Source organism: Vipera berus, assembly GCF_964194415.1.
Source record: "Vipera berus genome assembly, chromosome: 4".
Taxonomy (NCBI): domain Eukaryota; kingdom Metazoa; phylum Chordata; class Lepidosauria; order Squamata; family Viperidae; genus Vipera; species Vipera berus.
This window is the reverse complement of record NC_138206.1, coordinates 110,664,230-110,688,968: the sequence shown is the minus strand read 5'-3', so window position 1 is coordinate 110,688,968 and position 24,739 is coordinate 110,664,230. Positions and strand designations below refer to the sequence as shown.

Sequence of the window (24,739 nt, the reverse complement as noted above, 5' to 3'; positions counted from 1 at the left end):
CAGCCCATCTGGTGACAGGAAGCCAGTTGCAAGGCCAAAGAAAGACCAGGAAAAGGAAGGAAATAAAAAGCAGAATGGAAGAGCAGAAGGACTGCTGGGTGGGGAGAATAAAGACAAATGGAAATTGAGTTTGGTAACATTGATGCATCCCTTGCATCAAATCAACCACACCTAAAATCGGAATATCTCATGTTCTGTGGCTGGAATAAGCTGAGTAAATAGAGATAAGGAGCAAATGTGCCCCGGATTCTTAACACAGGAGAAAGGCTGCAATTCCTTTACTCAACAGAAGCATATGGGTGCTTGAGGATAGAGTTCTACAAAGGATAGTGGAAACATTCTTCCAACACTGGCTGGTTTGGCATTCTCAACCAAGTACAGGGGTGAGTTTACAATGCCCACCGTCCTCCCTGGAATCCTTGCAATAGACTAGTTCTATCCAAATGCATAAAACAGAGCAAGCAAAAGTAAGCACTGAGTAAGCAAAAGAACCATCAACATGAATTCATACACAAACAAAAACACAGCTATAAACTGTGTAGAGTTAAAAAAAAGATATCAGTGGAAACATGTTGGAGAAAAAGCAAGCATTGTACAGGAAGCCAGGAGAGATTCGTCCAGCCTTAATCAGAAGTCCATAGAATGGTAGAAGGCAAAATGAATCAACCTCAAACTCTCACGTGGACTTCAACTCCCAGAATTCCTGAGCCAGCATGGCTGGCTGAGGAATTCTGGGAGTTGAAGTCCACAAGTCATAAAAGAGCCAAGGTTGCCTACCCCTGGTTGTTTCTAGTGTCATGGTTAGCAAATTGCTTTCTGCCCTTTTTTATTACCTATTGTTTTCATGTGGCTTCATCTCATGGACTTTGAAGGACAGTCAAAACCCAACCAGACCATCTTTCCGATGGCAGAGAGGTAATTCATCACTGTCTATCCCCCCCCACCTTAAACTCTTCATCTGATAAATGCTTTATAGATACATAGTTTGGGACTCATCATCCTGGTGGTCTTTCCTCATTAAAGAGGATGACTGCCCTTTAGAATCTTCCTTTCCAACAGAGCCCAGTTCTCATGTCATCCAAGCAACTGACCCCAGAGGCCATCAAGAAAAAGCCTGATCAGGGTTAAAGAAAGCAAAACGACACACTGTTGTTTTACTGACAATGCTAGCAGTCTGGCTCCCCTGCTTTCTCACTCAAGAAGACTCATTCATAACTGTGTGGATGGAGATGGATGGAAATCTCTCCCACGGCAACTGCTAGATCTGAGATCTTCCACTAACATTAAGCCTGCTGAGATACCATGGTATCTGTGGGGGTGGGAATTGCAGTTCCCAAACCCAGGCTGAATCTCTTCTGCAAAGCACTTCCTGTTTTGAAAGAGGTCACCTATAGCTCTGATTTTCTCAGACTGAACAAAACAGTCCTGAGACTTGGTGAAATGGGGAGAAGCATGGACAACAGATACTTTTCTGTTGTCATTAAAATATTGGAAGACTTTTAGGTCAGGGGCCACAGCCACGGCCCACTACTGGGCTGTGGCCTATTAGTAATTTGACCGTGTGAGTGACTGGCTGGAGTGCATGTGCAAGTTGAGCTGCACGCATGCATGTCGGCCCACCACTGACACCAGCCTGACACTCATGCAAGGACTGTGTGCATATGCATGCTGGTGCCAGCTTGCCACTCATGCAAGGGCTGCATGTGCATGTGCACCAGACCACCACTCACGCAAAGGCTGCATGCACACATGGGCCGGGCCACCACTCATGCAAGGGTTGCGAGCGCACTCACGCTGAACCACCACTCGTGCACCAGACTGCCACTCATGCAAGGGCTGTGTGCTCATGTGTGTGCACTGGCTCACTACTCACACAGCCCAGTTCCCTCTCTCCCCTCAGCTGGGCTGTGAAGCCAGGCATTTACAGTCATCTAAAGGTATTCCTGACTTCAATCTTCCATCCCAATATAAAGGGCCCTAAGAAGGTTTGATGGATCATCTCCTATGTCTGTGTATCCTGATCTTCTTTCTATACTTTCTTCACACCAGACAAGTATGACCCTAATCTCTGATGAACTTGCAGGGCTGAATTTGTAAAAGATGTTTCAGGGGCTTCCAAGGGACTAAACATGTTTAATATAAAGGCTTTTGAAAGTAGTCACCATGCCACTATGTTTCTTGGTGGAGTGGCCAAAATTAAGCCCTTGGTCATTCCACATTTTCCCCCATCAGATCTCTGCAACTTTGGTGAGTAGTAGCCAAAGTCCTGATGTAAACAGGAAATCTAGCCTGTTTATGGAGCTACTTTAAGCTACCGAAAAGTCATGTTTACACTGTCTATCTCTACAGAATGATATAATTGAGTTGGACGTCCCAGCGATGAATGACTTCTGAGGGTCTGAATGTCATCTCCATATTTAAAATGAAAGACCGAATGTGAGCCCTTTTTTATCTGCAAAATTCTGGCAGGAAGAGAGCTTTTCAGAAGGAAATGGATTTAAAAGATGACATTGTCTCCCATCTCGAAATCTGAATAAGAATGATAAGAGGCAAAGCCTGTCTCAAGCCAACTTTGACTCTTAGTGAACAGATCTAGCTAGCTTAGCCACAGCAGCTGGTGCCCCCGGAGCTGTCCTGATTTGTACACAACTCTATTGTTTTCATTCCAGAACCACCACTGTTTCTCTAACTTGTGAGATCTGAGAACTTTGGGGCAACGTCCAACCCTTTTGGGAACTGGTCCTGCTGCAGGCATAACTGCTGCTCCTTGGCACAAAGCCAAACTATTTCAGAGAATGACAAAAGCTGGAGCTGTAAATGGTGCAGGGTCAAAGGGATTTCAAGAAATGTTTCATCTCTACTTGTCCCTATTTTGGGATCATTAGCCCTTTCCTTTAACACTTAGCAGTAGCAAAAGTGCTTCGACGTATATACTGCTTCACAGCGCTTTACAGCCCTCTCTACACAGTTTACAGAGTCTGCATATTGCCCCCAAAATCTGGGTCTTCATTTTACCAACCTCGGAAGGATGGAAGGCTGAGTCAACCTGGAGCCGGTGAGAATTGAACTGCTGGCAGTTGGCAGAATTAGCCTGCAATACTGCATTCTAACCACTGCTCCACCATGGCTTTTTACTCAAGGAAATACTTATAATGTTTTCAGCAGTAGCACAATTATACTCCACTTTCCAGCACACAATTTTTTTTTGTGGTTGCCCAACCTCACTACAGCACCATGCTGTGATAGTACTCATTAAAATGCTGTCAAAATCTAGCAGGGGTCAACCTGCCCAGGTTCAAAACAGTATCTTGCATACATCTACAGACTAAAATTCTGTTTTCTGATTATACTGAATTGGACCATCCATGAAATCACACAAATATTATTTTAGTACATATGGGACTCTTACTATTTATTAAAATGAATAAGTATTCCTGAAACCCAAGTTCAAATTTGAATCAAACTTATTTGGGAACACGTCTCACTGAACAAGATATGGAATTGCAAGGACTAATCCTGATTATTGACAGTGGTCACTGATAAAATTGTTGTTGGAAGCTAGCACAGGCTTTCTTAAGTGGAGGAATTGTTGGAAGTCAGTGTTTTTTAAACTATGTATCCTGGAACACCCTCTGGAACCAGCTGCCGGTGGAGCTGAGAACTGCCCCCGACCTCCGATCATTCCGCCGGGGCCTGAAGACTTGGCTCTTCGAGCTCTCAGGCCCAGACTGAGGAGAAATTTTTAATTTGGGGTTCTTTTTAACTGACTACAGGGTCAATTTAATATTTTTAATTTGGTTCTTAATTTTTGTATTTTGGATTTTTAATTCCCTGTAAACCGCCCTGAGTCCTCAGGGAATAGGGCGGTATATAAATATAACTAAATAAATAAATAAATAAATAAATAAAAAACCCTGAAGGTGTCCCCCAATGTGCTTCAGGTTCAAAATCCATCCCATTTCATTAAACAAACCAGCAGTCTCCCCAAGAGGGATGAGGGGAAGCTACCAGCCTTCTATGCATTTATCATGGCCAGAAAATTGTCAATCTATATAGGCTCCCTTTCCTAGCAAATAAGCATGTGATGCTTTTATAAACTTGCAATGAAGCAAAACACTTCACCACTACCTTGAATTCTGACATGAAATAAAAATAAAAATGAATCACTCATTGATTTTGAGGCTAAGATCAGTTCCACTAAAAAAATAAGCAGCTGCTGATGCAACAATTTGATTTGTACAAAGTACCAATGTTGATTTTCAGGTTGCTGCAAGGTTATTTTACACATTATACACAGCGTAGCGAACTCCAGCCACCTATACCACCATAGCTCTGGAAATCATGTTGGCCATTGCTGTGTGGGAAGGCACTCTGAAGCAACTTAAAATATAAAATATGAAATACCAAAGATTTGGGGGAAGATAGCAAATTTAGAATATGTTTCATTCCGGTGTAGCTACTCTCACCATGGTTCACGCCCTGTATGAAACAGTTCATTATCTCAAATCACTGTGGCCGCTAAAAAGCATCTACATATTATTGGAGAGTTCTTTGGAAAATAAGTAACTTTTAGTCAAGAGAAAAATTGGTTTCTTGTAGCTGGGGTGGAGGGTGGGTTCCATAAAAGAGAAACTATAAATCAAGTGAAATGTATGCAGTATTTCCTTTCCTGCCAAATTTAACTTACTGACTTATTATCAAGCTATATTAACAGTATAGAAGCAGCCATTGCAATGACTGAGGAAAGTTGATGCTTCCCCTGGTCAAACTCTGTTGGAAGAAGATCACCTCTGAAGGCTGAGGACAAACAGAAGCTATCACATGGACCTATACTGGTCATCTGAAATACATGCAGCTTCATGTGGGTCAAGTTGCCCATGGAGTCCTGGAAGTGATTCTCTCCAATGGGTTAGACCATATGTCTATGGAGATTCTCAGTCATCCAGGTTATCAGTCAGTCAACCAAGCATCCAAGCATCCCAAAGGTGCTTTTCCACAAGGCAACTGGACTTTCTTGTTTTTCTTTGAAGATGTTTCACTTCTCATCCAAGAAGCTACTTCAGCTCTGACTGGATGGTGGAGAATGGAAGGATTTATACTCCTTTCAGACAGCTGGTCATTTGCATTCTCTTAGAGTCATTGATGCCACCTGGAGGTTTATCTGTATCCTCAGGGTCACCTGAGTGGAGCAAATGGGTGTGGAGCCTTCTTGAAACTGCTGAAGGGACTGTGTTGTAGACTGGGGATAGATGATGTCATATCCCTTCCCCTCTGAGGGGAGAGGGCTGTTCAGTTTTGACCTTGATGATACTGATAAACCTCCAGATGGCCTCAACAACTCCAAAAGAATGCAAATGACCATCTTCGTTGCAAGGAGTATAAATCCTTCCATTCCCCACCATCCAGTCAGAGCTGTAGAAACCTCTTGGAGGAGAGATGAAATGTCTCAAAGAAAAAACAAGAAAGTCCAGTTGCCTTGTGAGAAAGCACCTTTGGTTTACACCAGAATTTCTCAACCTTGACAAATTTCAGATGCTGGTTGAGGAATTCTGGGACTTGAAGCCCAAACATCTTAAAGATGCCAAGGTTGAGGAACACTGGCTTCTTCACTTACTATCCTAGCATCCAATGAGCTACTTTCCTTAATTCAACCTCAAAGCAAGGGACTCTGTGCTGATATGCAGCAGGCAAAGGATTCAGCCCAACTGAATTCCATTCCCTCTTAAATGGGGCTCAGGTAGGATCAATCAAGGGGCTTCAAAACACTTTCAGACCATTAGCCTTTCCATCTCCCAACTTTTCTGACCCTAACTCGGTCTGAGCTATTTCTAATGCAAAGTGGAAGACCATGCCTCCAGTTCTCAGGGGAGGCTCCTCCTCCGTCCATTTCTGCCTCTCTGAACTGGGGGAATCTGGGTAGAGGATAAGTAACAAAGAAATTTGGCTGGACATCTCCCTCACACTCTTTCCAAGCAGGAGAATTAACACCTCCCCATTCAAGAGGACAAGAATTGCTCTGCCTTGGGGTTCATCTCACACCAGAGCAGGGACTGTCCCTTGTCTGGCAACCTCAGGTCTTCCCAACCAGCTTCCATAAACGATGGGGGAAAGATTAACAATGAAAATGCAGAAAAGTAGCTTGCTTTTCCTGCTTATTTCAAGTTGACCAACATCTTCCCTGGAAAAAAGAAGAAAAAAAAAACCTTTAACCAACCAACATGGCAGCATTAAGGCAGTAAAAGAGCCTTCTAATGCAGAGAAAGGCCTTCCCTAGCATAGTAATGAGGAGAAAGGGCACTTCACCTTTGCCATACCAAACACTTCTCTCTTCATTTACATTTATTTATGGAGGACATTCAAATTCAGCATCATCCACTGTAGGCACTCGAGCAAATGTTCAGAGTGGTCCTTTGCTTCTGCACTGCTAAAAGTGGAATTAAGCATTCCCGTGCTGGAGTGATCCCACAAAAACAAAACAGACCCTCCTTCTCTTTCCCCAGATATAGGTAGGGTTTTTTCACCTTCTCTCCAGGATCTATTTAATTATTTAAAATAAATTAATATTTTAATTTTTGTTGATCACATGCTTTCCCTCCTTTTGCATCCTTTCTTTAATGATTCGATCCCACCATTTCTTTGTTATTAGTGTAACTTTTGTCCAGCAATGAGTTGTCCCTCAGCAAGTTGGCCATGGTGAGATGGCTGTTGAGTTGGCTATGGCAAGTTGGCCATGGCAAGCTGGCCATGGTGAATTGTCATAGACCCATTCTGGCTGGCTTCAAAATAATATTTCCTGAGAAGCCTTGGGGCTCAGCCTACCCTTGTCTTCCCTCCAGAACCCATAGAAGGTAACGGTACAATGCTACTGATCAATTGGTGCACAACTCTTCTCTGACTTCCCTGCTCTGATCCGTTGGCTTTACACTGCCCCGATCCTCTAGATTCGGATTGATTTTCAGCGGGCACATTCCTGCCTTTGTTCCTTGAGGAATATTTGCTAGCATAAGCGTTTTAATGTCTCTGATCATGCACTGAATTAAACACACATGCAGAGGCAAGAGTGGGTCATCCATAGTTCAGCAACATTGCATGCTGATGCATAAGAATAGCTATTTTTAATCTAGGAAGGAAACACGAAAAAGTGATTCCACAGATGGGAAACTCAAAGAGGCACTTGGAGAAACTTAATTCTATCCAGTTCTTTGCAGAGTTTTGTTGATCCATAGCCACATGTCATCATAACTCTTAGCAGTTCACCACAATTACCAAGTACAATATTTCAGCTTTCACCATTCTTTGTGCTTTTCGTGAGCTTCTTCAAGTCCTAAGTTTAGTTGATTTGGATCCTCTCTATCACAAAACATGGTTTATTAAGAGGTTTTCCAACTTTTTTCAAGCTGTAGAACCCCCTGCTCAACCTCTTAGCTGCTAAGACCATGTTCGTCCTGGATTTTGTCCAACTCTGATTTAGAGACTCTGCTCCAAGATCTGGCTGTCAAGTTCTCCTTCATTCCTAAAGACATATCTTGGAGAAAGACACCTTCACCCTGTGTAATGAAAAGAGGGCAGACCAAACTAGCATGGCAGATGATCCTATCAAAAGCACCTAGAACTACTTTTATCTTCACATAATTGTTAATTTAATTAACTTTATTTATGCTTCCACTTTCTTACACCTTCGTGTATTCATTCAGGATACTGAGAAGTTGATTTTTCATAGGACTGATTTTTGATGTCACAGACAAGCAAAAATTCAATTCTCTGCCCACTCACAAAGCATTACACAGAACCCCCAACATACAGGCAACCATCATCTGTTTGACTGAACAGAAAGGATGTGTGAGAGAAAGAGAGTTAACACACTTGCAGACAAAACTATCCTCTACTGATTTTAGCAGTTTTTCAAAACCAGATGGGTGCTGACCAAACAAACAGAGATGAAAGGAGCTAGAAATTGCCTAAGCAACTATGACTATTTTGCCTGCTTCAAAGATTCATTTTGGCTTGCTCAATACAAGCTTGTTAAAAGAAATCAGACTTCAGCCTTAAGTGCAAAGCAGTACAAAACTTCCCTAATAATCTCTTACTTGTGTTCAGAAAGGGCTCTTGAGTTCTTTTCTGCTAATAAAGTGAGCTGATGGTAAATCAGTGTTTGAAGCCTCACCTTTGCACTATCTATCTAGCAGGAACTATGGATAAGATTTCAAGAAAGAATTGACTTCCTTTGCAATGAATCCAATCAATTGCTCAGACAGATGCACAGAAAAATCTTCTCCCCAACCTACAAGTACACTTTTGAAAAAAGTCTTTGTATTCTGGAAGAGTTACATTTCATTTCCAATAAACAACGCAAAACAAATAAGAAGAAAGAACTAAACCCAGAATGTTTCCTTGCAAAGCAGAATAAAAAAGATCTACCAGAAGACACCTTTAAGTTGGTCCAGACAATAAAGACTTCTTTAAAACACAGTATCTTCAATTGAGTTTCCTCTGCCATCTTAGGTAACCCCACCTCTAACCAAGCCCGGCCAATCACAGATTGGCTGTCTAGTGAATGCCACATGATGAGGTCTTCCCAACTTGACATCAGCCTAAAGACTCCATACTTACTCTTGAACAGCTCTGGCTATTGAGAGGGCTGTGGATCCAGTCTCATTCACACTATCCAAAGTCACATTGGGCAGGTCATCATCATCACTGTCGCTTTTAATCTGTCTGGGAGACAGGCCACGAGGGTCCATTTGTGCTGGGAATAAGGAGACACAATTGATTAATTACAGCAACTGTGACATTAATATCACTCTGTAACAACGTTTACATGGGCATGGTCCTTCTGTTCTGCATATGCCATCAATGTATTTCTTATTCTTGTTTAGCTCCCAAGAATTTATTAGAAGGATACATAGTTTAAACAATGAAATGTGTGTGTGTGTGTGTGTGTGTGTGTCTGTGTGTCTCTGTGTGTGTATGTATGTGTGTATGTCCAAAGCCATAAGTTACAATCTACTCCAGTGTTTCACAATCTCAGCATTGACAATATTATGATCTAGAATCTAGATCAGGCTCTCCAAACTTGGCAACTTTAAGACTTGTGGACTTCAACCCCCAGAATTCCCCACCTTCACACTTCAAATGTTTCATTGGCTGGCATTTGGGAATCAGAGAAACAACACCCTGGGATTTGTTGTCAAACATTAATAAGAAAATTAGGTGGACATAGAGGCAAATGACCTATATAAGACCAGTTACCTCCCCAGTGCTGTATGGAATGATGAGATTTATCTCTGTTCTCCAGTAACAAGTTGAGATCCACTAAATCAGAGTGGTTTCATATTCCAAAATAGCTTAACAATCTATAAACTGGTAGGTGACCTGCTTTGGAATATGACCCAGCTGAATTCTACGAGATAGTTCAAGACCACATATTCCTTCCCTCCCCCTCGCCCCTCCCCGACTAACTTAGTTGTAGCCTAATAGATTAACCACACATATGCCTTCAGCAGCACCTGTACCTATAAATACAGGTGTCTTCAAACTTGGCCCTTCTATGACTTGTGGACTTCAACTCCCAGAATTCCTCAGCCAAATACACTGGCTGAGGAATTCTGGGAGTTGAAGTCCACATGTCATAAAAGTGCCAAGTTTGAAGACCCCTGCCATAACTCATGTGCCGGGAACACCAGTTCTTTTCAACATACATGGTGACTGAGAAGCTCTCCAGTTGCACCAACCAACAAGCATTTTCAGTAAGCAAATACATGAGTTTTCTGTTCAAAATGTGCCAGCTTTGGGGACATTTAAGAGAGCTCACATTTCACTTAGGTCTTCTCCATCTTTCAAAATGGATGAAGGATTTTTCCCCCCCATCCTTTTCCTTTCTCAGTTTTACTGCGGTTTTTTTTAAATTGTTTTGAATTCCTGGGAGTCTTTGGTGCTCTCTGAGCTAGATTATTTTCTTTTTAAAATTATTTTTATTTCCCCCCCCCTTAATTAATGTACTTTATACACTGCTTTGGGATGGTTTTGTATATGAACTGGGATAAGAACGCATTACATTGCTGGAATTGGGTATGTGTAGTTTAATGAAGAGAAGGACGAGGGGGGACATGATAGCAGTGTTCCAATATCTCAGGGGCTGCCACAAAGAAGAGGGAGTCAAGCTATTCTCCAAAGCGCCTGAAGGCAGGACAAGAAGCAATGAATGGAAACTAGTCAAGGAGAGAAGCAACCTAGAACTAAGGAGAAACTTCTTGACAGTTAGAACAACTAACCAGTGGAACAACCTGCCTCCAGAGGTGGTGAATGCTCCAACACTGGAGGTTTTTAAGAAGAGACTGGACATCCATTTGTCTGAAATGGTATAGGGTTTCCTGCCTTAGCAGGGGGTTGGACTACTGTAGATGACCTCCAAGGTCCCTTCCAACTTCTTCTTCTTCTTCTTCTTCTTCTTCTTCTTCTTCTTCTTCTTCTTCTTCTTCTTCTTCTTCTTCTTCTTCTTCTTCTTCTTCTTCTTCTTCTTCTTCTTCTTCTTCTTCTTCTTCTTCTTCTTCTTCTTCTTCTTCTTCTTCTATTATTATTATTATTATTATTATTATTATTATTATTATTATTACTGTATTATTATTATTATTATTATTATTATTACATACATCCACATCCTTTTCACATTTTTGTATTTGTTTTCCTAAAGAACTTTGTGCATGTTTTTTTTTTGAAAAAAAAACTGCAAAACTATAAGCAAACAAGGTCGGACAAGTTTCTGAGGGAACAGGAAGCTGACATGAAAATGAAGTTGAATCAAACCATTAAACTCTTATGTTTAATTAATATTAAAATTAGAATAGAATTAAAATAGACTAGGGCTGGAAGGAACCTTGGAGGTCTTCCAGTCCAAGCCCCTGCTCAAGCAGGAGATTCTAGACTAGAGTTCCCCAAACTTTCCGGCTTGGCGGCCCAGAAGGAAAGAGGGGACCAGGAAAATGTGGCCTGCGTGCACATGCACAAACAGGCACACACACAACAACAGGGCTAATGTGCACACACATGCACAAGTGGGGTGCACACACCCGTGGTGCGTGCATTGACACCCCCACACAAGCACAAACGGGCCACTGGCACCCATGTGACATTGGCAGTGGTGGTAGAATCCTTGTGCATGGACAAATGGGGCTGCTAGTGCCTGTGCAGTGGTGCTACTGTGAGTGGGGTGGGGCACACCAGTTATTCCTGGGGTCTGGTGGCCAACAGGCGATGGCCCAGTACTGGGCCATGGACCATAGATTGGGGACCCCTGTCCTAGACCATTTCAGACAAGAGGCTATCCAGTCTTTTCTTCAAAACCTCCAATGATGAAGCACTCACAACTTCTGAAGGCAAGCTGTTTCACTGGTTTATTGTTCTCACTGTTAGGAAGTTTCTCCTTAATTCCAGGTTGCTTCTCTCCTTGAATAGTTTCCATCCATTTTTTCTTGTCTTGCCTTCAGGTGTTTTGGGAAATAAGTTGACCCCCCCTCTTCTTTGTGGCAGCCCCTCAAATACTGGAATACTGCTATCATGTCACCCATAGTCCTTCTTTTCTCTGGACTGGCCAAACCCAAATCCTGCAACCGTTCTTCACATATTAAATATTAATATTTAATTCATATTAAATTTAATTAATGTTAAACAACCAGGCTACTTTTCCAGTAAGCGGGGAGGATGCCATTCAGGACCAGGAAGTGGCCCAACACAATGGCTGCAACACCCACCTAAGGGGTATTACTTTTTACTGCGCCTCAGAGAGGAGTTAACAGACTTCACTCAACTGACTGATGTGTTAACACATCTGCAATCAGACAAAAATGTGCAGGTCCACAGTAATAGCCGCACAACACAAATATTCAAGCCACACAAATACTGTATTAGAGTAGTTGATCTAAATAATGAATCAGTCACCCTGCAAAGGGTCAAAAAAAAGTTCTAGAAGTTGAACTTCAGACCTTGACTCAGTGTTCCTATTTCTCTTTCCTTTGTCCACTCTTAGCATAATGTGCTTCTCCATTAGCACTATCAAATAGCAAATCCTGAGTCCTTTCCCCTCCCCCCCATTTTTAGTAAATATCTAAATGGCATGGAATGAGACTCTTAAGCAGCAAAGATTGTGCGTCATTCTCATGGCATGTCACTGCTGCCCTGGAATTAAAACACAACAAACAAACAAATAAAAACGTCCTGTCTTTTTGTTAAGTGTCTAAACCAGCTGTCTACAAATGCAACTGCTCCTCCTGTTCTTGAGCAAATTTGTGGGCATCCTCAATCTGAGGTCGTCTCCCTTGGCAGAGGCCCTGTCTATCAAATCTGTTTAATTGATGAAGATAGTAATATTGAAGAGGTAATTCCATTACCTCTATATAGGGTAGAAAAATACAACCGATGTACATAAGGGGAGGAAACAGGAGAAGAAGCCTCATAACAGTTCCTCAAAGAAGTGATGAAAATGTGGTAAGAAGGGTTACCCTTGGGACAACACAAAGGGAATGCAATGGTCTAGCATAGGGGTCCCCAACCCCCGGTCCGTGGCACGCCAGCAACTGGTCTGGACAAACAAGCAAAGCCCCATCAGCAGGATGGAGGCAGCACACAAAGCCACACACTGTCTGGTCTGCAGAAAAAGCTCTCTCCACGGAACTAGTCCCTGGTGCCCAAAAGGTAGGGAACCTCTGGTCTAGCATATAAGACAGGGGAGTGTTCAACCAAAAGGTTGGCAGTTCAAGACCTATGTACGTCTATGTGACGGGGTGAGCTCCCATTTTTTTTATCCAGCTCCTGTCAACCTAGTAGTTCAAAATCATGCAAATGCAAATAGATAAATAGGTATCACTTCAATGGGAAGTGCACCTCGGCATATACAGTAGTCATGCTGGCTGCATGACTACAGAAGCATCTTTGGGCTTCCTAAGCTAGGAAATAGAGATGAGTCATACGTGACTCTCACAGAAACCTTTACCTTTTCAAAACAACACAAAGAAGCCTCAATTGTAACTAAAAACTCTCTCTGTGTTGTTTGTTTTTCTCCCCAAAATTTTATCCTTTTGTTTCTGTGACTTGAGAACATCAGGTTACCATAAAACTCAGCTCTTACTTAGAAAGAAAAATTTCCCGCCAAGCCAACCTGCGAAGGTTAAAACTTACATTTTAAAGGCAATCTCGATAATTTTTTAATAGGTTGGGTCAATAATGTCAATTGCCTAAATTAACCTCAAAACAAATCATGGATTTTTAGATTTGTTGGGGTTTTTCCCCCCCTATGTTCTATTGTGGAATGTGGTTAGAAGCCCTTGATTCATAGCATGATGAAGGCATCAATTTTCAATATTCTGTTAGCAAATTAAAGACAAAGAGCAACCTCCAGCACTGAGGTCTATTTGCAAACAATATTCCATCAACTTCATCATTTAGCTGTGACTTTAAAATGGCAGCTATATTATCTTGCCCTTTCCGAATCATGCAACTAATTATGCAGTAAGCTTGTTAATGCTGCAGGATTATCATTTCTTGGACCTGAATGCTGAATATTAACCTTCTGTTGTGCAGAAAAAAATGGGGGAAAAGAAGAAAATTGCTGTGAGGTGCTGGCACAACTCTAATGTTGTGCTGTGTGAACAGGAGTCTACTTCAGATTTTATGTAAGAGCAGTGCCTCTCAACCTTAGTCACTTTGAGATGTGTGGACTTCAATTCCCAGAATTTCCCCACATTGAAATTTACATATCCCCAAGTGGCCAAGGTTGAAAAATACTATGCCGAAGCTTCTAATGGAATGGCCCCACCAAAGAAGACCAAGTTCTACATGGTTCTGCTAAAGAGAATGACCAGGTAGAACACAGAACATCAGACTGGAAGGTACCTTAGAGGTCTTCTAGTCCAACCCCTACTCAAGCAAGAGACCCTGTACCATTTCAGATAAAATGGCTGTTCAGTCTCTTCTTAAAGGATGGAGCACCCACAGCTTTTGAAGGTGAGGTTTTGAGGTATATTGGGGCTGCCCTATTTAGGGGGGGGAAGCAAGGAGAAACAAGGGGAATGATTGACCTATGAGAAGCACATCAGGGGAAAAATAATCAATGCTGGAAGAATCTCAGATTTTTTTATTTATTTTATTTTATTTTAATTCCATTTATATCCCGCCCTTCTCCAAAGACTCAGGGCGGCTTACAAGCTTAGCAGTAGCCTTCATTCTATGTATATGCCTGCTTATTAGGGCTTTCACACACACCCCAAGCGGCATTATTACAAAGTCAGCTTATTGCCCCCAACAATCTGGGTCCTCATTTTACCTACCTCGGAAGGATGGAAGGCTGAGTCAACCTTGAGCCTGGTGGGATGCGAACCTGCACTAATTGCAGGCAGCTGGTGGTACTTAAGGAGGCATTAGCCCACTGCTCCACCAAGGCTCTAAATGGCTTCATGATTTGTCTCCTGTTGGATGGTTTGTGAGAAAGTCCTCATCCTCATAAAAACTCCTAACTACTTAGTGCTCCAGAATAGGTAGACAGCAGTAGACTCTGGATCAGACACTTTTTGTGTGGGACCTCCATAGCTCACATTCTACACATGAAGAATCCTGAGAAGATGGCTACATTTCTAGTTTTGTTTGCACAGCTTTTTAAATCTTCTCCATCTGGCTGGGAATTCAAATTCTGGCCAAACTTCCCCAGTCTGTAAGTTGGCTGAGGCAGCTTTTGTGAACAATGTTCCCTGCCATACAGCCTGGGCACAATGCTTCCTGCTTGGTGTGCTCTTCAGTTTCTCGGCCTTAAACTCTGGCTTATGTCTTGCCATATTCCTTCTGCCCTTTGGTGCCCCCTTTTGCCCCTTTCAGATCTTCTACTAATAGGAGGACCATATGCCTGCTTATTCACAAAGAAGATTCTCTGTAAATGTAAACACTCTGTCCAGGCAGAATTCCAAATTGTCAGGGTTTAAGATGCAGATAGGGAAAAAAATTGGAATGCAACGTTATCTGGATGCATTATTTGGGTGGATTTGGGAAAGGAAAAAAATGCATCACTTCTCATTCATTTTTGTTTTTTGAATTTGTTTTTCATTTAGCCTCATTAAAGGTAAAAGGGGTCTAAATGGCTTAGCAGCCAAAGACGCTGAGTTTGCCAGCTGAAAAGTTGACAACCCAGGTTTGAGACCTGAGCACCACAGGACAGCGTGAGTTCCTGTTCCTTGCCTCAGCTCCTGCCCACCTAGCAGTTTGAAAGCATGTAAATCCGAGTAGATAAATAAGTACCAGTTTGGTGGGAAGGTAACAGCATTCTGTGTCCCTTGGTGTATTACTTTGCACATCCACATGACTATGGAATATGTCTTCGGATAATGCTGGCTCTCTCAGCTAAGAAATAAAGATGAGCACTTGGACATGACAGTACAGGGAAACTTTACCTTTATCTATGCCTGCTTTCTCACAAAGAGGATTCCTTTTAAATGTAAACACTGTGTCCAGAGAGAATTACAAAATCTATCCAAATGGTCAGGGTTTAAGAAGTAGCAAAAAAAAATTCAGAGTATGTTATTTGGAAGAGTACTACATGGAGTACTACATGGAAGGAATTGAGTAGTGGGGTGCCCCAGGGCTCTGTTCTGGGCCCATTGCTCTTCAACATCTTCATCAACGATTTGGACGAGGGGATAGATGGAGAACTCATCAAATTTGCAGACGACACCAAGCTGGCAAGAATAGCCAACACTCCAGAAGATAGGCTTAAAATACAGGAGGATCTGGACAGACTCGAACACTGGGCTCTATCTAACAAAATGAAATTCGATGGTGAAAAAAGTAAGGTTCTACATTTAGGCAGGAAAAACCAAAAGCACAGGTATAGTATAGGTGGTACCTTGCTCAATAGTAGTAACTGTGAGAGGGATCTTGGAGTCCTAGTGGACAATTACTTAAATATGAGCCAGCAGTATGCCAAAAAAAGCCAACACAGTGCTAGGCTGCATTAACAGAGGGATAGAATCAAGATCATATGAAGTATTAATACCACTTTACAAAGCCTTTGTAAGGCCTCGCTTGGAATACTGCACCCAGTTTTAGTCACCACAATGTAAAAATGATGTTGAGATTCTAGAAGGAGTACAGAAAAGAGCAACAAAGATGATTAGGGGGCTGGAGGCTAAAACATATAAGGAATGGTTGCTGGAATTGGGTATGTGTAGTTTAATGAAGAGAAGGGCAAGGAGGGACATGATAGCAGTGTTCCAATATCTCAGGGGCTACCACAAAGAAGAGGGAGTCAAGCTATTCTCCAAAGCACCTGAAGGCAGGACAAGAAGCAACAGATGGAAACTAATCAAGGACAGAAGCAACCTAGAACTAAGGAAAAACTTCCTGACAGTGAGAACAATTAACCAGTGGAACAACCTGCCTCCAGAAGTGGTGAATAAATGGCTGGAAGTTTTTAAGAAGAGACTGGACAGCCATTTGTCTGAACTGGTATAGGGTTTCCTGCCTGAGCAGGGGATTGGACTAGATGACCTCCAAGGTCCCTTCCAACTTTATTATTATTATTTGGGTGGCCTTGGGAAGAACAGAAATTGCATCAGTTCTTACTCATTTTTTTCAGATTTATGTTTGGTTTACTAATGTCTTATTCTATGAAGCCTTTCAGGCTTGAGAAACAGCACACATGTGTATGTATGTATGTATGTATGTGTTGGGAGAGCATATTTTTTTTAAAAAAATGCAGACCGTATGATGTGCAACGCATTGGTAAACAACCTTTTCCCCAGAGCATCCTCTTTTTAAAAATTTCAAACATGGCAATCATGAATACCTTCAGGACCAACTCTGATGTCACATAGTCTATAGAAACATCACCCTAAATTCATATGGATCTCTCACCGCTGTATCCAAGTATAATATAAATCTTGCTGCTTTCCTCTTTGAAATCCATTTTTGTTCTCTCCGGGGGGCAGGGGGAAGACTGTGAGGCATTTCGTAGGCTTTAAAATCACGTCTATTGACTTGAGCAGAACAATAGGCTTGTTCCATACATAGCCTGCTGGACCGAGTAGAAAATGGCATTTTTTGCATGGCTGTGCTGCTCTCTCTCTCTCTCTCTCTTGCTGTGATTAGGTGGCACATGATGTGAAAATACACACAATCTCCTACTGTAGTGCAAATTAAAAAAAAGAGTGGGGCAGCTGATAAGGGATTAGGGATTACCATTTATCATGCTTCAGATTCCTTAGCTCAAAGTGCTATGCAGATGGTTCTGTTTGCAAAGTTCTTTGAAAGTTGTTTTGGTGACCAAAGGTGAAGAGGTCTTGCTCACCACACACTACTGAAGCAATTATCCTAGTTGCATGCGCACGGGCACACAGACACAGACACAGACACACAAACACCCTGCTGAGAAAGCTTACCAAACTGCTGTTATATTGCACTCCATAATTTCTGCCTGAGTTGCATCTCAAGCTGTTTACATGACAAAGGGGAAACTGTAAAGGAGGCAGAGATTGTAACCCATAAACACAGATCTGAGACCTGGATGATAACAGTCAAACAAACGGATCAGCCTAAGATTTTAAATAACCGATAGCCGTGTAAACAATTCAGCCTAAAACACAACGATTTTGTCTTCAATAAAAACCCAAAGTTTAAATTGCTGACAGGTTTTGATCTTAATTCCAGCTGAGGTCCTAGCGGAGATCAGAAAAAAGTCGCCAATTTCTGTAGCTCTGCTTGCCAGAAATTCCTCAGACAAGGCATATTAAAAAGCTCCAAATCCTGCAGAATTGGAAATTATCTTCTAACTTTTCAATCCCAAAATGAGTTGCTTGTGGATATGGAAGAAAGGATTCTAGGTGAGCAGATTTCTAGCAGGTACAAGCAAGAAATAAAAGCATTAATCTAAACAATTATCCAAATCACTGTATGAATGGGGGGAAAATAACAGCATTTGCTTCTACTAAAATTATTAAGTAAACATTTTTCCTGATTTTTTTTTTACCAAAGTGAGCAGCTTGAAGAATCTTGAATTTTTAATACAACTTAACAGGTTTGAAAGTTAATGTAAAGTGTTTTTTTAATGACTTCCCAAGTAGGAAGGTATTAAGTATTAAGGAAGGCATTAAGTATTAAGGAAGGTGTTAAGTATTAAGGAAGGTACTAATCAAAGACAGGTCCAACCTAGAACTAAGGAGGAATTTCCTGACAGTGAGAGCAATCAACCAGTAGAACAGCTTGCCTTCAGAAGTTGTGGGTTCCCCATCGCTGGACGGCTTTAAGACTGGACATGGTATAGGGCAGTGATGGCGAACCTTTTAGAGACCGAGTGCCCAAATTGCAACCCAAAACCCACTCATGTATCATTGGGTGCTGGGTAGGTGTGGCCCATTGCATGGGCGTGGCCCATTGGGTGGGTGTGGCTGGGGTGGTAATGGCAGACTGGGTGGGAATTAAAAAGTTCAATCAATCAATTTCAACTTTGCGAGATCTTTTTTTCCCCCCGCAAGGTTGAAATTGATTGATTGATTGAATGAACCTCTTTTTTTTGCACATGGCGACAGAGGCTTAAAGCAAAAAGGTTTTATAAAACCCAGCTGAAGGCCTAGGACTGGGGCGACAGCGCACGTGCCCACAGAGAGGGCTCTGCGTGCCACCTGTGGCACACATGCCATAGGTTCGCCACCAGGGGTATAGGGTCTTCTGCTTGAAATGGTGTGAAATGGTATAGGGTCTCCTGCCTGAGCCGTGGGTTGAACTACTAGAAGAACTACGAGATCTTTTCTAATTCTGATATTCTATGTTCTGTTCTAAGTGATAGACAGTATTTTGACCAAGTGATGGGACCAGGACATCATATTTCAGGAACTTCACATGCACAGGTTTTTCTTTTCTTACTTTAGGATCAGGTCAAGATGATCTAGCTGTGCCTCTGATTTATTCTGACGTATCATTCTGCATTGATCAACCTGCAGACAGCCCACGTGCCAAATTGAATGGAATTGTCCTCTTGCCCATTGACAGCCCTGAGCGATACCCATCTCCTCCACTGGGGCGCAGACCTCCTATGAAAAAGGTCAATTATATCCTTCTAAAACTCTCCAAATCGTGGCCATGACAGTATTTTACATTGGCCGATTCTACTTTCCGAAGAAGCGCTTCCTAGATTCACCCTGTACTTTGAGAGAAATTAGAACTTCGCTTTTTATTTAATGTGTGGCCAGTGTGCCTTTCATTGTGCTTTTTTACTCTTCCTACTCTCCTTTTCTTCTGAACAGAATAATAGAGTTGAAAGGACTTTGGAGGTCTTCTAGTCCAATCCCCTGTTCAGATTGGAAACTCTAAACCAGAGGTCACCAAACTTTCTCAGTTGGCGGACCGAAGGGAAAAGGAGGGGAAGTATTTTACACACGCGCATGCATGAGGCTCTGTGCATGTGCACGACGCAAATGGGGTGGAGCTAGTGCCCATGTGACACTTGCTAGCCCTGCCCTGTTCTTGCACAGCACAGCGCCCCACTGATGCATTCCATGGTGGTGCCCATTTTTGCACCCCGCAACATGGCAGCAACTCATTTCCATGCCCCTAGGTGCGGCGACATCCCATTTTCGCATGGCGGTGTCCTGTTTTCACATGTGGTAGCATGGCGGCATCCGATTTTCGTGTCCTACAGCACACTGGTGTCATGTTTTCATACCCCAAGGCATGGCAGTGGCCCGGTTTTGTGTGCTGCAGTGCAGCAGCGGCCCGGTTTTGTGCCCTGAGGCATGGTATCCTATTTGAGCACTCCATGGCTGCAGAGCTATCATGAGTAGGTGTGTGTGTGCACACATGTGCATGCACTGGCCAGCCTGTCCTGTGGCCCAGACAAATGGTTGCCCAATCTCTTCTTTAAAACCTCCAGTGTTGGAGCACCCATAACTTCTGGAGGCAAGTCGTTCCACTGATTACATGTTATCACTGTTAGGAAATTTCTCCTTAGTTCTAGGTTGCTTCTCTCTTTGGTTAGTTTCCATCTGTTGCTTCTTGTCCTGCCTTCAGACGCTTTGGAGAATAGCTTGACTCCCTCTTCTTTGTGGCAACCCCTGAGATATTGGAACACTGCTATCTTGTCACTTATTTTCATTAAACTAGAAATACCTAATTCTTGTAACCATTCTTCATATGTTTTAGTCTTCAGTTCCCTAATAATCTTTGTTGCTCTTCTCTGCACTCTTTCTAGAGTCTCAATATTTATAGTAAAAGTAAAGGTTCCCCTGCACATGCGTGCTAGTCGTTTCCGACTCTAGGGGCCGGTGCTCATCTCCGTTTCAAAGCTGAAGTGCCAGCACTTGTCCGAGGACGTCTCCATGGTCATGTGGCCGGCATGACTAGACGACAAAGACGCACGGAACGCTGTTACCTTCCCACCGTAAAAGGTAAAGGTAAAGGTTCCCCCGCACATGCGTGCTAGTCGTTTCCGACTCTAGGGGCCGGTGCTCATCTCCGTTTCAAAGACAAAGAGCCAGCGCTTGTCCGAGGACATCTCCGTGGTCATGTGGCCGGCATGACTAGATGCCAAAGGCGCACGGAACGCTGTTACCTTCCCACTGTAGCGGTCCCTATTTTTCTACTTGCATTTTTACGTGCTTTCGAACTGCTAGGTTGGCAGAAGCTGGGACGAGTAACAGGTGCTCACTCTGTTACGCAGCACTCGGGATTCGACCCGCCAAACTGCCAACCTTCTGATCGACAAGCTCAGCGTCCTAACCCCCTGAGCCACCGCGTCCCTTCTCAATATTTATATATATTTGTATATATCGCGTGATCTTGATTTGATCCCTCTGTTAATGCAGCCTAGGATTGCATTGTTCTTATTGTTGTTTTGGCAGCTGCAGCACTTTTGACATGGTAAAAATCTACCTTCCTCAAATCCAAGGAACTCTTCATTTCTAAGAGAAAAAAAATCAAACATTCCTATCTCTGGAAAATGTGCCCCATATCTCCTTAGCTGGATAGTTATTCATAGACTGCACCAGTGACAGTACCTTCATTCATTCTTCTTTTTATTTTAACCTTGATTCTCCAAGAATCCCACCCCATCACCTCCTTGGCTGTCTGGGGTAGCTGTGGGCCTTTTTTCCTAACACAGAACACAAGTCCTCCACCAGCATTTCTATTGCTTTTGTTTCCTTGTAAGCTGATTCTCAAGTCGGTCATCATTAGCTCAGACCCCATTTCATCTGTTTCCACTCAATGTACATCGCTTCATGCTTCCTTTCACCACACCACATTTGCCAACCTCATGTTCACTGCATTCTCATTGTCTTGAATTCTATTTTGTCCCCTTCTCGTTTTAACACGCATAAGTGATGTGAGATTACATTCCTTCCGTCCTATACTCCAGAATATTTATGAAGTTAAAAAAACAACAACCCAGATCCCTAGTGGGGTCCACTGTTTATACCTTTCTACATTACCAAGAGGGGAAAAATACATATGAAAATTTTAAACATCTACCTTTAATCCTCCATAATGGATCGTGCCTGTGATATTTATACATGATATAAATATCAATAAGCTACCTTGTGGAATGACACTGAAGTTTCTAATTAAGCTACTAATAAGCAGATTCAGCTGACAGAACATGATGAACTGGCTATGCATAATTGGATTTTTCTACCCTCCCAGCACCATCCTTGGAGTTGTCTGCACCCTCCTGATTGGTGTTCTTCCGAAAGCATCCAATCTTTTCCACTACTTTTATGGGTAGTGAGAAAAGGATATGCCAGAGGACACAGGAATTCTTCCAGCATTGCTTTTGCAGATTTCCAAGGTCCCTTTCAGTAGGTGAGCCCAAATATTTTGGGGATGCAGAGGTGATTAGGAGAAAAAGTGGCAGAACCTGGTGGAGGAGTCAACAGAGGAATCAGCCTAGAGCCTTGACATAGCCACAAATGGGCTGAATCCAACCCCTCTTGAATTCCAGTGATCCATATTTAACACCAAGTAGCACTAACCATTAGTTGAATAGTTTTCTGTCCATATGCATGATTAGTAATAAATTAGTTTAATTGGAGCTTCATGTGTGATCCTGATCTTTTGCACTACAGAAGTATATGACAAAAAAAGCCCTTTTATCTTGTAAACACCCCCTTCTCTCCTCCCCCAAATGGACCCCTGCCACACTCTTTGGGGCAGGGGTAGGCAACCTTGGCTCTTTTATGACTCGTGGACTTCAACTCCCAGAATTCCTGAGCCAGCATGGGGGATATGGTCTTATGCAATACCATCCTTGGCAACCCAGGGTGTCAGGACATTAGGTGACAAGTGACACTTCCTTGTACTGCTCTTTCCAGGTTTTTTTTGGGGGGGGAATGGTCAAATGTTTGCAAAATTTAAAAGTCAGAAGCCTAAAGCTAAGATGTCACAGGAAGAAATTATCTGAGGCAAAAGATGTTTTCCTAAATCAATTTTATTGCCTCGTCCATTTTCAGCTAAGGGACATCAGATTCAAGCTCACCTACCCAGCTTGCAAAAAGAGATTTCTGGGCAATACCCATGCCTATAAGTACAGCCTTACTTTGAACACAGATACAGAAGGAAACATCAAAACAATGCTGGGGCCAAATTAAAAGTGTTGTGAAACGTGAACCCCTGGCTGGAACCGCAGCTCTGGTGCTACTTTCACTTTCTCCCATCTCCATATACTGAACATCAATCATGACTGTTAGGCATATGGTGTTAGCCTACAATGTTGGGTTGAAAATATATTAACCATAATGCTATGTCTTTAAGTTGTTAATTGGCCAATGGGTGTGTAAGTGTTCTCATGGCCATAAGAGGAAGCTAGGAACGTAGCTTCTTTCTCTCTCTGAATTCACTGATCTCTACTGTTACTGTTTTTGCTCTGCTGTTGGTTTACTACTGTTGTAAACTTGAACTGTGTATTGACCTCTGGACCGGTAAGAAGACTTTGTAGTTTGGATTACTACTTGGACTGTTGCTATTGTATATGACCTGGACTGTTTATTTTTGACTGTGCATTTTTGTTCTTACACCACCTTAAAGTAAACTACTTTTTGTTTTTATAACTCAGTGTATTCTTGTGTGACTTTTACTGCTCTCAGTGCCCTTCCTTGTCTGTGCAAACTCTTTGGTAGCACAAGGAGACCTCTGCACAAACAAATTCCTTAACACTGGTTATGGGCCCAGGCCTGTACTGAGAGTAAGTACACACAGTATTCCTAGCTGAGTTTGTATTTGGTGTAAAATGGCACAAGAACTGTTGTCAGGCATCTCCTGGATAACCCGGTTGGATGGGACAAACTATGTTTCCTGGTCCACGAAATGCTGCTTGCTTTTGCGCAAGGAAGGACTATGGACTGTTGTAAATAACCCACCAGATACTACTGCTTGGGATCCAGATGATGAAGAGGATGCAAAGAAGTTAGACAACTTTAAACGTAGCAATGAGAAAGCTCTTTGCATTATTGGACTAACACTGAATGACCAGCAGCTTGTCCATATTCGTGGTGAGGAGTCTGCTGCTAGGTGTTGGGGCGTTTTGCGAAGGCTTTATGTTCGTGACAGTGTGGGTGCACATATACACCTTACACGTAAGCTGTTTAGGGCTCGTCTGCAGAAGAATGGAGATATGCTGACCCATTTAAATTACATGAAGGCAACTTTTCAAGAGCTTCATGAAAAGGAGCTGATTTTTTCAGAGTTGCATCAGGTCTACATTATTCTGTCATCTTTGGATGAGAGTTATGATGGGTATGTTTCTTCTTTGGAAGTCCTGACCAGAGAGGAACTGACATTGACTAACATTACTGGGAGATTGCTGGAAGAGTCCAGAAGGAGGCGTGACAGAGACCAGCTGAGAGAGACACAGCCACGAGAGGAGCAGCAATTTACCACTGCTTACAACGTCAAGAAATGTTATTCTTGTGGGGCTAGAGGGCATATAGCCAAATTCTGTAGAAAGGGTAAAAAAAAACAGAATGTGAATAGCAGTGGGAAGGCTAAGAAGGGCATTGGTTTGGCTATTTCTGGTGAACCAACATCCAGAAACAATGAATTGTGGGTTGTTGATAGTGGGGCTTCACAATGCATTACTAAAGTGAAAAAGAGGTTTGTTAATATGAAAAACAGCAACCAATATGTTTCACTAGCAAACGGTTGGAGGATGAAGGCCTCTGGTGAAGGTAATTCCTATTGTCCATGCATTGATGAACAGTTACCTATGTTATATATACCTAAGCTAAGATTCAACCTGTTATCTGTAAGGGAATTGGTTAAGGTTGGGTTTGTGGTAACATTCAGAGGGGAGCAATGCACTATTGAGAGGAATGGAACCTGTGTAACTGCTAATTTGAAAGATGGTTTATTCATTCTCACAAGTAACCAGGTTAGTACAGTTAAAGCTAACTCAATATGTGAGAACAAGAAGCCACATGATGAATGTATACATTTATTGCATAGGCGGTTAGGGCATGTAAACTTTAACTCACTACGTAAAACAGTGGAATTAGTAGAGGGAGTTAAACTGAAGCCATGTAGTAAGTATTTGAATTGCAATGCCTGTAATCAGGAAAAGAGTAAGGCAACTCCTGTAAACAGGATAAACAGCTTCAAAACAACTGTTCCTTTGGAAGTTGTGTTTGCTGATTTAATTGGACCCATGAAACCAAGTTTAGGAGGGTCATGTTATGTTTTAAGTATATTGGACCACTACTCTAGATATGGTTTTTGTTATCTG

At 42.3% G+C, this 24,739-nt stretch overlaps 1 protein-coding gene across 1 annotated transcript in view; it reads right to left on the bottom strand.

Annotated features, from left to right (window-relative positions):
- Nucleotides 1–24,739, bottom strand: part of KLF12 (KLF transcription factor 12) — a gene marked incomplete at its 3' end in the record, with an annotated part of 230,349 nt that overhangs the window by 62,415 nt on the left and 143,195 nt on the right. The window contains 1 exon segment of the mRNA XM_081326857.1: nt 8,611–8,746. Within this exon segment, the coding sequence (XP_081182983.1) occupies nt 8,611–8,746 (136 nt within the window).